Below are 13,495 nucleotides of genomic sequence, written 5' to 3'. Positions count from 1 at the left end.
AAAACTCAGTCTGAAGCAGAGGTGTTGTCATGGGTGGAGTTTGAGCTTTAGGCAAAGTTGATTAGAGAAGCCCTCCCATGATGCAGGAAGGACCCTTCTGCTTTCTGAACTCCTCAGAGAGGAGCTGGGGTGCAGCTGGATTCAACCTTAGCCCAGACTTTGGCAATGGTTTAAAATCCAAGGAATTTTAGAGGTGTAATTGAACCTTTGTACTACTTGGTGCTACAGGATTAAGGATGACAAACCAGATGAAGTCATGTAAAAATGAATTATTTATTATGATAAATTATTAGACCAAAAAGATCTAAATCTGAATCATTTACTACACAGTGTAGAAGTAAAAACTACTAGTATAGTCTAGTATAGTATAATGCATTATATCAAAACAATTATAATAACAAAATTATATTAAAGCTAGCAAAAGGACCCAAAACAATTACTGGGTAGAGATTGATGTTTCTTAACCAGGGGGGGCAAATCTCTTTTGCTCAGCCTCCAGGAGTGGCTGTGAGGGGCGTTCCCCCTCAAGGGAGGAGTCTCCACACAAACTCCCAGAAGGGAAATATTAGAAGATCCTGCTGTTTGAAAGCAGGAGTGGACTTTTGGAGTGCAAACTGATTGCTGTCAGCCAGCTGTCTCCATGCCAGCTGTGTCAGCCTCTGTTTTTAGATAAAGATACCTTACTCTATCTCCACATCACTGTTTAACTTTGGGGTTGATGAGTCAGATTGAGTTTAGCATAATTCAACACCAAAAGCAGCATGGCACCACTTCTTAGTTCACCACTGATAACTTTGCAAAACAGGGCATTGTTTTACCTCATTCCAGACAGAGCATCCAACAGATCCTACACATCCTATAGATGTGAAGCAATTGAAAAAGAGCAGCTTTCCTTAACTGTAGGCTTTTGAAGTTGCCTGGCAGAAAGGTTGTCCTGTGAGCCTTGAATTTAACATTGATTCTAAATGAGTATTTTTCTGCAAATTGTAATAGAGGTAACACCATATATTTAGCTATTTAATAGACATTTAATAGTATGTATGCAATATGACAACTACAATAGTTTTATCTTAATGGAGGGAGAAAAGCACCCTCTAATCCAATATTTTTGGCTTGCTGTGCCACTGAATGTTCTCATTTGGACACTTTCTGTCATGCTTTTGGAACAGAAATGACATCTATTTCTGCACTGTAGCAAGAACCCAAAAGCACCTAAATATTGAAATAGCCCTACAGGCCAGTCAAGACCTGCTGAGCAGTCAGTGGTCCAAAACCCTGTTCTGGATGGCATGAATTTATAGGTGCAACTCTGCCATTCTCTCTTGCACACTGCTATGACAGGTCATGAGCTAAGGTGTAGCAAAGCTGTGGTAGTGGGAGATTCTTTTCCCCCTAAGTGAGTATAAGCTGCTGCAGGGGCTTGGCAGTTTTCTTTCCAAGGAAGCACTGCATGTGCAGCTGGGTCTGGTGCAGATCAAGACACCTGCTTTCTTTGGAGATTGGACATGAATGGTGGAAGCTCGTGGCTGTTAAAGCCCCCCAGATGCTTTTACAAGGTTTAGGACTGAGCTCCTGCCCAGCTTATTACTGCATTTCAAAATTCTGCATTTTAAAAGTGGATACAGGGATCTTGGCCTGAAGTTCTGTAAATTCATCTCTCCCTACTGTGATGTGATTGCTTTGAGTAAGGTATTTCCAACATGCAGAAGGAAAATACTGAGAGGCTACTGCTGGTTCAATGCTGCACTGGGAGACTTGGGCTGAGACTTGGCAAGTGCTCACTGGGCTGTCTTATTTTGTCATGTGAAGTCAAACATGGCATTGAGCCAGCAGCTGTTGGAGTATCTATACTTCCAGCCAGGTAAAGTGTGATAGCTGGAGTGTGTGCCTCACTGGTGTCACCTGAGTTTCACCAGAGTTGTGAGTTGGCTCCTGCTCTGGGCAGTTCTGAGTGACCATCACATCCATCCTGCAGTGAGCACTGTTTTGCCTGACCCAGAGATTTGGCCACGTTGGGATTTCTGAACAGAAAGTCAAATGCAGGAAAAGTGCCAGGGGCACAAACAGGCCTAGGTACAGCACAGTCTCTGCAGTCTCTGTGGATCACTGTCACTCCAGGCCCTTCAGTCACTCCCCATCTTTCCTGTAGGCTCCCTTCAGGTGCAGCACCTGGTGTTTGTAGAACACCTCTCTGGTGTTTTTGACAATTGTCTGTCAAGGAAATGAGTTGAGTTTTCTTGTCAAATCTATAGCCTTTTATATTCAGGCTTCTCTGCTGTAGGATTCATACTCAGAGACTGGTATTTGTGCCTGAATGCTTCCAGAAAGTGGATGCAGTCCCTGGATGTACAAAGAAAATGCCTATTCATCACCTCTTAGGCAATGGTAGCAGGGCAGGTGAAGGTCAGGCCAGACTGGCCTGGCAGCCTTTTCAGCAGTTCACCAGTTGAGCTGCTGCCAGGGTGAGCCCAGTCTCTAAATCTCCCTTGCATGCCTCAAGGTGTGCATCATGAGATTTGTGCTTGTTTGAAGGACAGGACTGAGCTTGTCTCCTGTACAGTGAGTGCCAGGTGCTGTTCGCTTTGCTGCACATTGGTGACTTCAGGAGGTTCTGGAGTAATACAGACATGCTGGGTAGAGAAGGCACAAAAGAGTGTTTTCCTTTCAGACTGGTAAAAAAATGTGGCTTGTCTCTCACTGCCTGTGTTCCCTTCAACCCAGGGAGGCTGTATGGAGCTGATGACTTCTTGCCTGTGTTGACATATGTGCTAGCCCAGTGTGACATGCTGGAGCTGGATACCGAAATCGAATACATGATGGAGCTGTTGGATCCATCCTTGCTGCATGGAGAAGGTAATTATTTCTTTTTACTAGAACTGCCTGAAGGACTAGTGAGGGGGTGTTCTGTTTGAGTAAGAATCCTGTTAAGGGGAGACCTAATCACAGTGATGCTGATAGTGTAACAAGAGAATGTCATCATCATTTCCACTGCTGGGCAGCTTGCAGAGCACAAGCCCCAGTGGATGGAAAATCTGCTGCTGTGTGATGCTTTGTGAGCAAATACATTGTTTCCAATCAGTTTTGACTCAGCAGGCAAACACATGCACTGTGCAGGTGCCCAATGGCCTGAGCCTTTTGTGCCTGAAAATTTCCTGAGGGGATTTATGGGGCAGCAGCACTCAGCAAATTGTGAGGCACATAATAAGACTTGGGTTATGTGCTTTGTGAAGACTTCCGGGGGACTTCTTTGCACCTTTGCAGAAGTGCTTTTGAGAATGTTGCCCCCTTTTAATGATCTTTGCTTCTTCCCAGCATTTGCTTCTCACAGAGTATTTTTATGAGCTCTAGCAGTATGTTTCCTGAGGCATTTCTTGAATGAGGGCTAAAGTCTGCTGGAGGCAAGGAAATCTGCCTCTGCTGTTTTCATAGCAGTATTTTTAATAAAGAAGTTTTCTGCAAGGCCCTGGTAGGCCCCAGAATCTAAAAGGTTTATGAGGAGGTTTGAAGGCTCTTGCAGCCAAGCTTAACTGTGTTTAGGTATATATGTGTGTTTCCTGTTCCTGTTGTATCCTGGCATTCTGAAATTGCTTTTCATGTACCCACTTGCATGCTGTTATGCCTGGAAGAATTCATGCCATTATTCCTTCTGTTTCTTGGGCCTGTCATTGGCACTAGCTCAGCTCTGCTGGGCAGAAAAATTTGTGTAGGGCTTTGGGGTTGTGCATTTCTACTGTAATGTATTGTCCAGTTTGTCTAATGGGTCTTGCATGAATTTTATGTGTTCATCTTGTTGCAAAGCTAAAGGCTAAGAGGGAATGCTGTCAGTAATACAAAAAATACTACTGTGGGCATCCAATGCATCTCTGAATGCCTCTGAATAGACTCTGCTCTTAGCTGAGCACTCCCACCCAAATAGTTGACTTTAAAAAGAAAGGACAGCTTGTCTTTTGTTTCTCCTGGTTGCTGCAGACTGTTGCCTCCTGTTGAGACTCTTTTACTTTGTGATCCACAGCTTCTTTTCTACATTGGCAACTCTGTTGTGGCTTTAATTTGTTCTCTACTCATGCAATAAATGGGGAGTGTGCAGGACTGTACACACCATCTCCTGAATTAGTTGGACATTCTGGGGAATGCTAAGAAGTTGTTGTTTTAAAAATAAAGGCAAGTCTTTGAGAGGATTCCAGAGTACAAGTCTCACACTCAGTTGTTGCTTTATTGCCACTGAGGGTGGTTGCTTTTAAGCTGATGAACAGGGTTAGATTGTTTTTTACTTTGTTTCAACAGCCATGTTTATTTCATCCGCTTCTGAAGCCCTGGGAAGAAACCAAAACACTGTTAGAAAATTGTTTAGAATAAAGCTGGTGTTCAAGATTGGATGAGTAAATACTCAGGAGTAAAGGAGTTACAAGAGTTGTTGGTTTTCCTAGCTTTTAGAGAGATGGGGCAACTGAGAGGAGTTTTAAAAGATTTTATTTTATTCTCTTATCAGTCATTTAAGGAAACAGCTTTCCTCAGCAGGAGTGGACCCAAGGCTCTGCTGTGTAATACGGAGCACATGGAACCCCTGCATGTCTCTGAGCAGCTGAGAACACACCCTCCAGTGTTGTGCAGGCCAGGAAGGGTTTTCCTTTTGTGTGTAAATATCCTGGCAACTTGCATATCTATGTGTGTGGCTGGGTGCCTCTCTGTGTGTATGTATATATACCTCAAAGAAAACTGCCTGCGCTTGTGACTGTGACCACTCTGAGAAGTTCTTCCCTTGCTGTCCTTCACAGGGGGCTATTACTTGACCAGTGCTTATGGAGCACTTTCACTGATCAAGAACTTCCAGGAGGAACAAGCTGCCCAGCTGCTCAGCTCAGAGGCCAGAGACACTCTCCGGCAGTGGCACAAGAGGAGGACGACAAACAGGACAATACCTTCAGTTGATGATTTTCAGGTAGAGCTTCGGGCTGAAATAGAAAATGGGATGATTGTGTTGCTGGAAATACCCATTTGAGAGGTATCATTTGTAGCAAACTCCCTTGGTGCCACAAGTGGAGTGAAACAGTGCTGAGATTACAGATGGCAAATTTGCCTCTTTGAAGTCTTTGCACTCACTTTTTATCAAACACTTTCATTATGATGGTCTGAAGAAAACACTAAATAATAGACCTTTCTTACCTTCCTTTTTAAGTCATGTGAAGCGAGGACAAACTGCATTGTATCTTAGATTCAGCTGTTTTGCACACTTTATTGTTCAAAAAATCAAATCCAGATTTCCAGGGGTATAAATCAGCCCAGCTGCCCAGTAGCCAGTGGTGGCTAAAGCAGGTAGCAGAGGTGGGAGAAATGTTCCCCAACAGTTGTGAAGTTTAAGCAGGCAGCAGAGTTCTGTGATATGGATGTCCTCACATTTTTCTTTTTTGTCTTTTTTTTTCTTTTTTGTCCCCTGTATTTTGTACTGCTCTTCCAGAGCAGGGCAGTACCTTCAGCTGGAGAATAACAAAGCAGTGGTTATCACTTCATCTTCTGAGCCCAGGCCTGCATCTCTTCCATCTGCTTTGGACTGACTGTTAAGGTGCAGCAGTTTGTGAGCTGAAAGAGGGGAGGGAGTTGGAATTGGGAAGAGAGGATTTACTCCTTGGAGTTCAGCTGTCTGCAGTTAGGAAGAGGAGAAGCCATTACGAGCAATTCCAGTGCCCAGAGCCTGTCCATCTCCCTGGGATCCACGTTCTGTTCTCCTGGCCTGTACTTAGGTGTCAGATTCCAGCAGCTGGAGTCTGTTCTTTCTGCCAAAGCTCTGCACTTTCCATAGGAGCATCCAGCACCTTTATTTCTGCTTGGTGAGGAAATGACAGAAGATTCTTTCTGCAGGATTTGGTAGGAAGTTCCATCTTCTCTTTCTCTGCAGATGAACTTGGTCCAGGCTCAGTGTTCACTTGGATGCAGGAAGATTCAGGGGGCAGGGAAGACCTGGCAGTGAGTGTGTCCAGTGCTTCTCCTGCTGTTGTCTCTTTCAAAAGAGAGCCTGGAATTAGTTGATCCCACCACTCACAGGATGTGCTTGGCACAAATGCAAGTGTTTTGCTGTCTACTCAGAATGGCGATTTTCTCTCTTCTCTCTCTGAGTCTTGCAGTCCTGAAATGGAGCACCTTGCCTACAACCAGCATGGAACATATCTGCAGCTCCAGTCATCTTCCTCCCAGGGAATCAGGGTGTGGTCATGGCATTTCTGTGCTGCAGTCTCACAGCCTTGCTGGCTCTTGGGCCCTGGAGGCTGTTTTTCCACCTTCCCTAAATGGAAAGAAAAGCAAAAACCCCAGTACTTTGATGATGATGAAATACAGCTTTCTGGGCATCTGTAAAAAAAACTTCAGCCTTTCCTTTTCCGTCCAGCAGTCCTGTCCATCTAAAAACTCACGCTTTTCAAAGCAGGTCTTGTGTGTGATAGCTTAATTAAAAATTAAATCTAGTGTGTTTTGCCCTATTTAGGGCTGTGTTTTTTCTACAAGTTCTTCAAACCAGGTTAAAAAAATGGCTTAGTTCTGTTCAGTCAGGGTTCAGTCCCATTTTTTAAAACCTATTGCAGAGTTTAGTGTTCAGTCTTCGTGGTATTAAGAAATACTTAATTAGACAAGAGTGCTCTTTGGAACTTAAGTCATTGGAAGGTTCTTCTCAGCTGTTAAAACAGATTGTTTCTGTGAGAGGTAAACTTCTACCATTGGGATTTTCAATGCTTAATTTATTCAGCTTACAAACCACGGGTGCCAGCCCAGTCAATAAACAACTCTTTCTCCTTTTAATTTTTTCCACCTCCTTCAATCTCACTGCATTTTAGTCTTTAATTCCAGATTTTTTTTCTTTTAAAACTGTCTCTGGTTTAGAGACAATTTTAGCAGAAAACACTCTGGAATTAACATTTTCTCTAAAGAAAATGGGTTTGGGCACTCCCTTGCCATCAATATGAAAGGAATTTCTTGGATGAAAGTGACAAAAACAATTTATTTCTCAAACAAAGTGCCCACAGGGCAGGCAGGGGAAAAGTAATAACTGTTATGTATTGAAGCTCCTCGCTGCTGGTTGATTTAGAGCTCCCTCTTTAGCTGGCCTGGCCTCCCCGAGGTCCAGAGTGGGGATGCAGCATTCAGCTCCCACCAGTGGTCTGGTTGTCAGACCAAAGCTGAGCCAAGCAGTTCCAGAGGAAGCCACAGAAGTCACTGGAGGATTGCTGTTGCAGTCCCAGGAAAACCTCTTGCCTCGGCTAATAAAACCAAGGTAGCCCAAAGCAGAAATGTGACTCCCTCCACGCCGCAAAGCCAAGCACACGGGGAGTGAGTGCCTGAACACAACCTGTGCCAGAGCTCCCCCAGCTCACAGCCCTCCCCTGGACCCAGCCTAAAGCTCCAGGACTCATTTCTGGGCATAAAGCAGACCATGGGGGAATACAGTATTACCATAAAATCACCCCAAGACAAAAACAAACAGGAAGCAGATGAAACTGCATTTCCATGTGGGGCCTGTTTAGAATGTATCCGTGGGCGTGTGTCAGTTTCTACAGGAGAAGACATCCAGCTTTTGCCTCAAGATCAGGTGCATTTACTTGAATGGTGCAGAGTAAATTTTCTTTCTGAATCCCTGTAAAGCTGTCCTGTGAAGCTGGGTTAGGCCAGGCTTGGACACCGGGCTGCAGCTCACGGGATGGCCATAATGTCCGGGAATCACCAGAGTGTGTTTCACAGCTGGAGCAGGGAGAGGCTTGCTTTTTGTTGCTGACTTTTCAGTTTTCAGAGGCTAAGGACTTTTTGACTTCCTGATGTCTGCTTTCTTGTTCACAGAACTACCTTCGTGTTGCATTCCAGGAGGTTAACAGCGGCTGTACAGGAAAGACTTTGCTAGTAAGGCCATACATCACTACCGAAGATGTCTGTCAGCTTTGTGCTGAGAAGTTCAAAGTGGCAAATCCAGAAGAATACAGGCTGTTTCTTTTTGTTGATGACACCTGGCAACAACTGACAGAGGATACCTACCCTCAGAAAATCAAGGCAGAGTTGCACAGCCGTCCGCAGCCCCAGGTCTTCCACTTTGTCTACAAGCGCCTTAACAGCGACCCATATGGGGCCATTCTTCAGAACAGCCACGACTCGGCTGCTTAGAACCAGCAACCTGTCATTTTTATATCTGTTCCTTGGTAATTGTTACAAACATCTTTGTTGGCTGCCTTCCTTAGGAGCTAAAACGTGTCTTAAACCTAAAGTGCCTGGTGAAACACGTGCTGACGTTTCTGATGTCACTTACAGGACCCAGGGGCACTGTGCACGTGGCCAGCTATGCAGAATATTCCACCAGCATGTCTTGAGGAGACAGTCCATGAGCCTGCATTTCTTGTACCATGGGCTCTTTTGCAGCATATTCTACTGTGGCCTTTCACAGGTCTTGGCTGTAGTGTGCAAAATATGATTTTCTTCCACTCCTTGTTTCCCCAGCTGTCACTTGCATTTGAATCCGTGTGCGAGACGAGTGCGTCCGTGGACTGGGGTGAGCTCAGTTCTGCCAGCAGGAGTTTGACAAGACTGTCCGATGCAGGGCATCAGTTCACTCAGCATTACCTGGATGGTTGCATCCTTGTCTAATTTTTTTTTGATTACAGAAAATCATCATGTTTATATATATATATATATATATATATATATATAAAATAGATATTTTATAGCAGTTGCAGGTAAACTGTCAGGGTTGGTTTTTGAAATATTTTTTTAACTAAAATATTCTATAATTATGCATGTGATTTTTAACATTTAATACACAAGAATAAATCTCTTGCTGGTTTTAGAGTCTTGCATTGATAGTCTGTGTGGTTTCTCTTCTTTACCTGTTCCAGGAGAGTTCTTAGGAAACCTCTGTACCCTTGAGGCAGTTTTGCTGTCTGTTCTCAATTGTCTTCTGAAAATCAGACCATTTTATAAACTGTGCTGTGCAAAACACGTCCTAGCATCTCATCACATTCATTCTGAGCACATTGTGTGTTTGGTCCTCTGCCTTTTCCTCTGTCCTTCTCCATGCCTCACTCCTGTTCCTCTTTTATTCTGTGTGGTTTATTCTGTATTCTCTTTTATTCTCTGTGCTTTCCATGCCCATGTTTCTCACTGGATGCTTGTGAACCATTCCCTGTCCCTGTTCTTTTTTAATCCCTGTCTGTAATGCTGCCCATCGCAGTTTGGTTTTTTGGTTTTTTTTTGGTTGGTTGGTTTTTGCCTTACTTGTATTCCCTTTTTATTCTTGGTGGCTCTGTGGTGCTCCTGTGTGCCATTGTTTCTCTACTGGATCTTTGTATCATGATCCCAGTCCCCATTCTTTTTTAATCCCTCTCTATCATGCTGTCCATCCCAAGGTGTGTTGTTGTTTTGGTTGTTTTTTCAATTTCATTCTGCACCTCATTCTTACTTTTCTTCCTGTGTTCTCTCTGCTGCCCCTCCCTCTTTCTGCCTCTCTCCTGTGACTGCGGGGCTGGGGAGGAAATTCTGGGGGTTCCCCCCATTCATGTTGCAGCAATGTCCTTTTTTTGGGGGGGGGATGTACATGTGGAAAGGGCTTGAATAAAGCACCACGCTGCTGTCCAGGGCAGTTTGACTTGTTCTGTGCCTTCTTTGGGGGTGAGGAAGGAAGGTTGAGGGAGAGAGGGTAGAGAGCTGGGGGCTCTGATGCCATTTGGGGCACCCCAGTGTCTCTAGGAGGGAGAGCCAGGCTGTAGCCATGATATATTCTGAAAAATCCTCTCCTTAGGATTTTTTTCTCCTGAGAAGCTGAGAGGCCTCAGGAACAAAATGTAAACAATGGTTATCTGCGGCTGTGGAATGCAACAGGTGAATCTGTGATTGGTCTCATGTGGTTGTTTCTAATTAATGGCCAATCACAGTCAGCTGGCTCGAACTCTCTGTCTGAGACACAAGCCTTTGTTATCATTCCTTCTTTTTCTATTCTTAGCCAGCCTTCTGATGAAATCCTTTCTTCTATTCTTTTAGTATAGTTTTAATATATCATAAAATAATAAATCAAGCCTTCTGAAACATGGAGTCAGATCCTCATCTCTTCCCTCATCTTCAGACCCCTGTGAACACGGTCACACCAGGCTGTGATGGAGGAGCAGGTGAGCAGGGAATGAGGGGGATCATGCTGGGTTACCCTCCCCCAGAGGAACCAAAAGCTGCCAGAAAATTCACAGGGAGGGTGTAGGTATTGGCAAAGAATAGGGATTTATCTCTAAAGCCACTTGGAAAGAATTATTTGGAAAGAATCTCTCTAGCCACTCTATTGTATACGGGAATGTAGGAAACTCTGATTAGGAATGGGTAGTAGTTTGAAACCAATGTTATAACGTTTTTACCTAGGAATGAACCAATCAAGTGCCCTGTGAAAAATGCCAATCACTTGTTTTTAAAATTTTAAAAGTTTAATAGTAATAAAATGGTTATAAAAATAGTAATACAATTAGAGTAATAATAATTTGGACAAATTGAATTAGGACAATATGAGACAATAGAGACAAAGAGTTACGCATGTCCGGGTACCTTTTTCTGGGCAGCATAAGCCTGAAATAGGACTCACGTTAACAGAGGATTAACCCTTAAAAGCCATAGCCTGTTGCATATTCATACACCTCATACATGATGCATGAATTCCATTCAAATACAGGATTCTGTCTGGTCAGTGTCAGCTTCTTCCTCTGAATCCTAACAGCTTCTTTGAGGCAGGAAGAAGTTGCTTTCTTCTGATAAGAGGGCAATAAATTCTTTTTCTCTTAAAGATTTAGGTGTCCTATGGTTGCTCTCTCAGTGCCAGTCCTTTCTTTAAAAAAGTATCCTACGTAGCATAGTTTCTATTTTAACATTTTTTTATAACCTGAAACTGTATTAACACAGTACTTAAGAGAATTAATACAGCATTACTTTCTAACACAACACATATAATATTCATTTCAAATTTGCAAACGAGCCGACTGGACAAACGCCTGAGTGAGGAGCGGGGGATGCCTAAGGTACCACAACATAGATGGCGGCTCGGCCGGGAGTGGCTTCTGCCAGTACCAAAGATTGTGGCGAGGAAATCCAGGAGAAATGGCTGCTGGCATCCTGAGCTTGCCAGGCAGGCTTTGTACTTGATTGCAAGGCAGTTTTTCTGCCTCTGCAGGGGGTGGAAACTGGAAAGGGGAGAGAAAAAAAAGTCACTTTTATGCCACACCTGAGATGGCGGCCCAGCGCGGCACTCACTTGCCCTTCCAATGATGGCGGCAGTCCGCATGTGCGCCTTGGGTAGGGAGAAAAAAGGGCGGTACAGCAAATACCCCGCTCCGTCTGATCGGAAAGTGCTTTCTCCTGAGTCTGGGTGGCATTGAGCTTAACTTCCCTTTTCTCCTCTCTTTCAGGACAGGGAGAACCACTGAACTTGTCCTGGCCTTGCCAAGAGCTTTGGTGTTTGAGTTGCCAAACCCAAACTGGTCCTGATGATGGAGGACTTAAGAAATACTCAATCCAACTAAATGCTTGAAAAAGGGAGATGGTTTGGTTATAAAAGTATTTCTGCCTGAGACTGGGAAGAGATAAACCCCCTAGTTCTGCACAACAGCACAAGGATTTTTTAATTCTTTGCCTTTTTTTTCCCCTTCCTTTGAATGGGTTTGTTTGTTTCCCCTTGGAGACTGCACACATCATAGGCAGATTTTTCAGTTAAGCCATTTTTCCCACTTTTAGTCTTCAGTGGAGCCCAGGTGCCAATTGTTTGCTGCTTGGTTTCTGCCTTCCCTTTCCTGCCTACAGCTTAACCCCTTTCTCTCCTTCCTGCTTTTTGGCCATCACTGGTCATGCAGATGATGCTGATGCAGATGGCTGATAAATAATTACCAAACAGCTTGGGAATGGTCTGTATCAGGTATCAATGACATTAAAAATGCAGTATATGGACCATCCACCGATGAATTTAGCAACAAGTGGATAGTAACTAATCTTTCCTTTGAAGCCCTCTTCAAAGCATATTTACTTATAAAGTGAAAGCATTTGGTTTTTATTTAAAAAAAAATACTACAAATTACCAACAGCCAGCTTAAGTGAGCATGGAAGACTGACAAAGACAGTTGTAATGTTGTAATGTTTTTTCTTTTAAATCCCTCACGACCCCATCACGTCCTGGAGAGGCAGCTCAGCGAGTTTCAGCCCACAGCTGCCATCCTGTGCTCATGGAGAGCAACCTCTCCAGCTGCCCCAGCCTCAGGAAAGCACAGGAGAGGGCTCTGCACAGATCAGGGATTAAGCTAGACCCAGGCTGGGCTCAGTTCAGTCACCATGGCACTGTTAGAAGCCTCAGACCCTTTTTCTATCAGATTGTGGCTGTCGTGCAGCCACTGCGTTGCTGTCAATGTGCTCCCCTGCAGCCTAGCCTGACATGGTGCTTGGGGTTCTGCCTCATGTCTTAAACATCAAACCAGAAGATAAACCAACAGATAAAACCCCTGCCCTGCCACGTCCCTCACTCTGCACCACTGCTATGAGAGGAGGGTAAAAGACCCAGTCAGTTTTAGCTCTGTAAAGAAACTACAGAGCAGTGATGAGTGCCTGAGTCACATCCCCTGCAGCCATCAGGGGAGTGAGGGCAGGGAAAAGGGCAGAGAAAGGGAAATAAAAAAACAACAGAGCCACCAAGACTGGAGGATGTGAGGATGAATCCAAAACTATGCTCTCCAAGAGCTGAAAGAACACTTCTAAGAACAAAACATCCAAACTGGAATGAGGGACTTGCACTCTTTCCAGATCTTCCCAGCACCATAACACATTAAAAAAAAAAAAAGAAAAGCTATCTGTGGAAATGGGATGCTCCTTTAAGCCTTGCAGAGACTTTCTCCAGCACTACAAACCATCCTTCCTGTTGCTCTTCCTTTACCACTCAGGGCTGAGCCCATGGAGAACTGCTTCTTTTGTGTGTGTGTGTGTGTGTGTGTGTGTGTGTGTGTGTGTATTTCAGGGGTTTTTTTAAACCAAGGAAAAAAAATTCAATATCACATTTTAGAAAGAACCCCCAGAGATTTGGGGAAAGTGGGCATAAATGTCAAAACACAAAGAAAGACTGAGCTACTAAGGGATCATACTTAGAGCAGCAGTGGTGGGGTGGGAGGGAAGAAATATAGCAGACAAATTTAACACCATTCAGGAGGGTTTATACACAATGTTTTCATTGCAAGCAGCATTTAGAAGTGACAATTTAGTGATTTATCATATCCCCGTACACTCCTTCCCTGTCAAAGTGATGGGCAGAAGCAGCAGAGCAGCTCTGAACACACTTTTCATTACAAGGCACCACCAACAAACCCAGAACAGCTCCACCCTTGGCCAACCCTGTCCCCTTGGGCCTTCTGAGAAGCTGGGATGTAGGAGAAGGCCTTGGAGGGGAACAGTGTTTCAAATATCAAAGGATTTAAAAATATACAAAGCTGTGAAAGCTGATGAGACCTGGAAGAATTGAAGGAGA

General features: G+C 44.1%; 1 protein-coding gene across 8 annotated transcripts in view; it reads left to right on the top strand.

Moving 5' to 3' along the window:
• RIN2 (Ras and Rab interactor 2) overlaps positions 1–11,601 on the top strand; it is a 66,537-nt gene extending 54,936 nt beyond the window's left edge. For 6 of the 8 annotated variants that reach the window (XM_077176168.1, XM_054628883.2, XM_077176166.1 and 3 more), the window contains 4 exons: positions 2,722–2,853; positions 4,776–4,939; positions 7,819–10,127; positions 11,403–11,601. In XM_077176168.1, coding sequence (XP_077032283.1) covers positions 2,722–2,853; positions 4,776–4,939; positions 7,819–8,136 — 614 coding nt within the window. In that variant the 3' untranslated portion in view covers positions 8,137–10,127; positions 11,403–11,601. Of the gene's footprint in view, positions 1–2,721; positions 2,854–4,775; positions 4,940–5,455; positions 5,561–7,818 lie in introns of all 8 variants that reach the window. The other 2 variants (XM_077176171.1, XM_054628882.2) reach the window with 2 other exon arrangements.
• Positions 11,602–13,495: the final 1,894 nt, after the last annotated feature.

This window comes from Agelaius phoeniceus, chromosome 3 (genome assembly GCF_051311805.1).
Source record: "Agelaius phoeniceus isolate bAgePho1 chromosome 3, bAgePho1.hap1, whole genome shotgun sequence".
Taxonomy (NCBI): domain Eukaryota; kingdom Metazoa; phylum Chordata; class Aves; order Passeriformes; family Icteridae; genus Agelaius; species Agelaius phoeniceus.
This window is presented reverse-complemented; position numbering and strand designations above follow the sequence as displayed.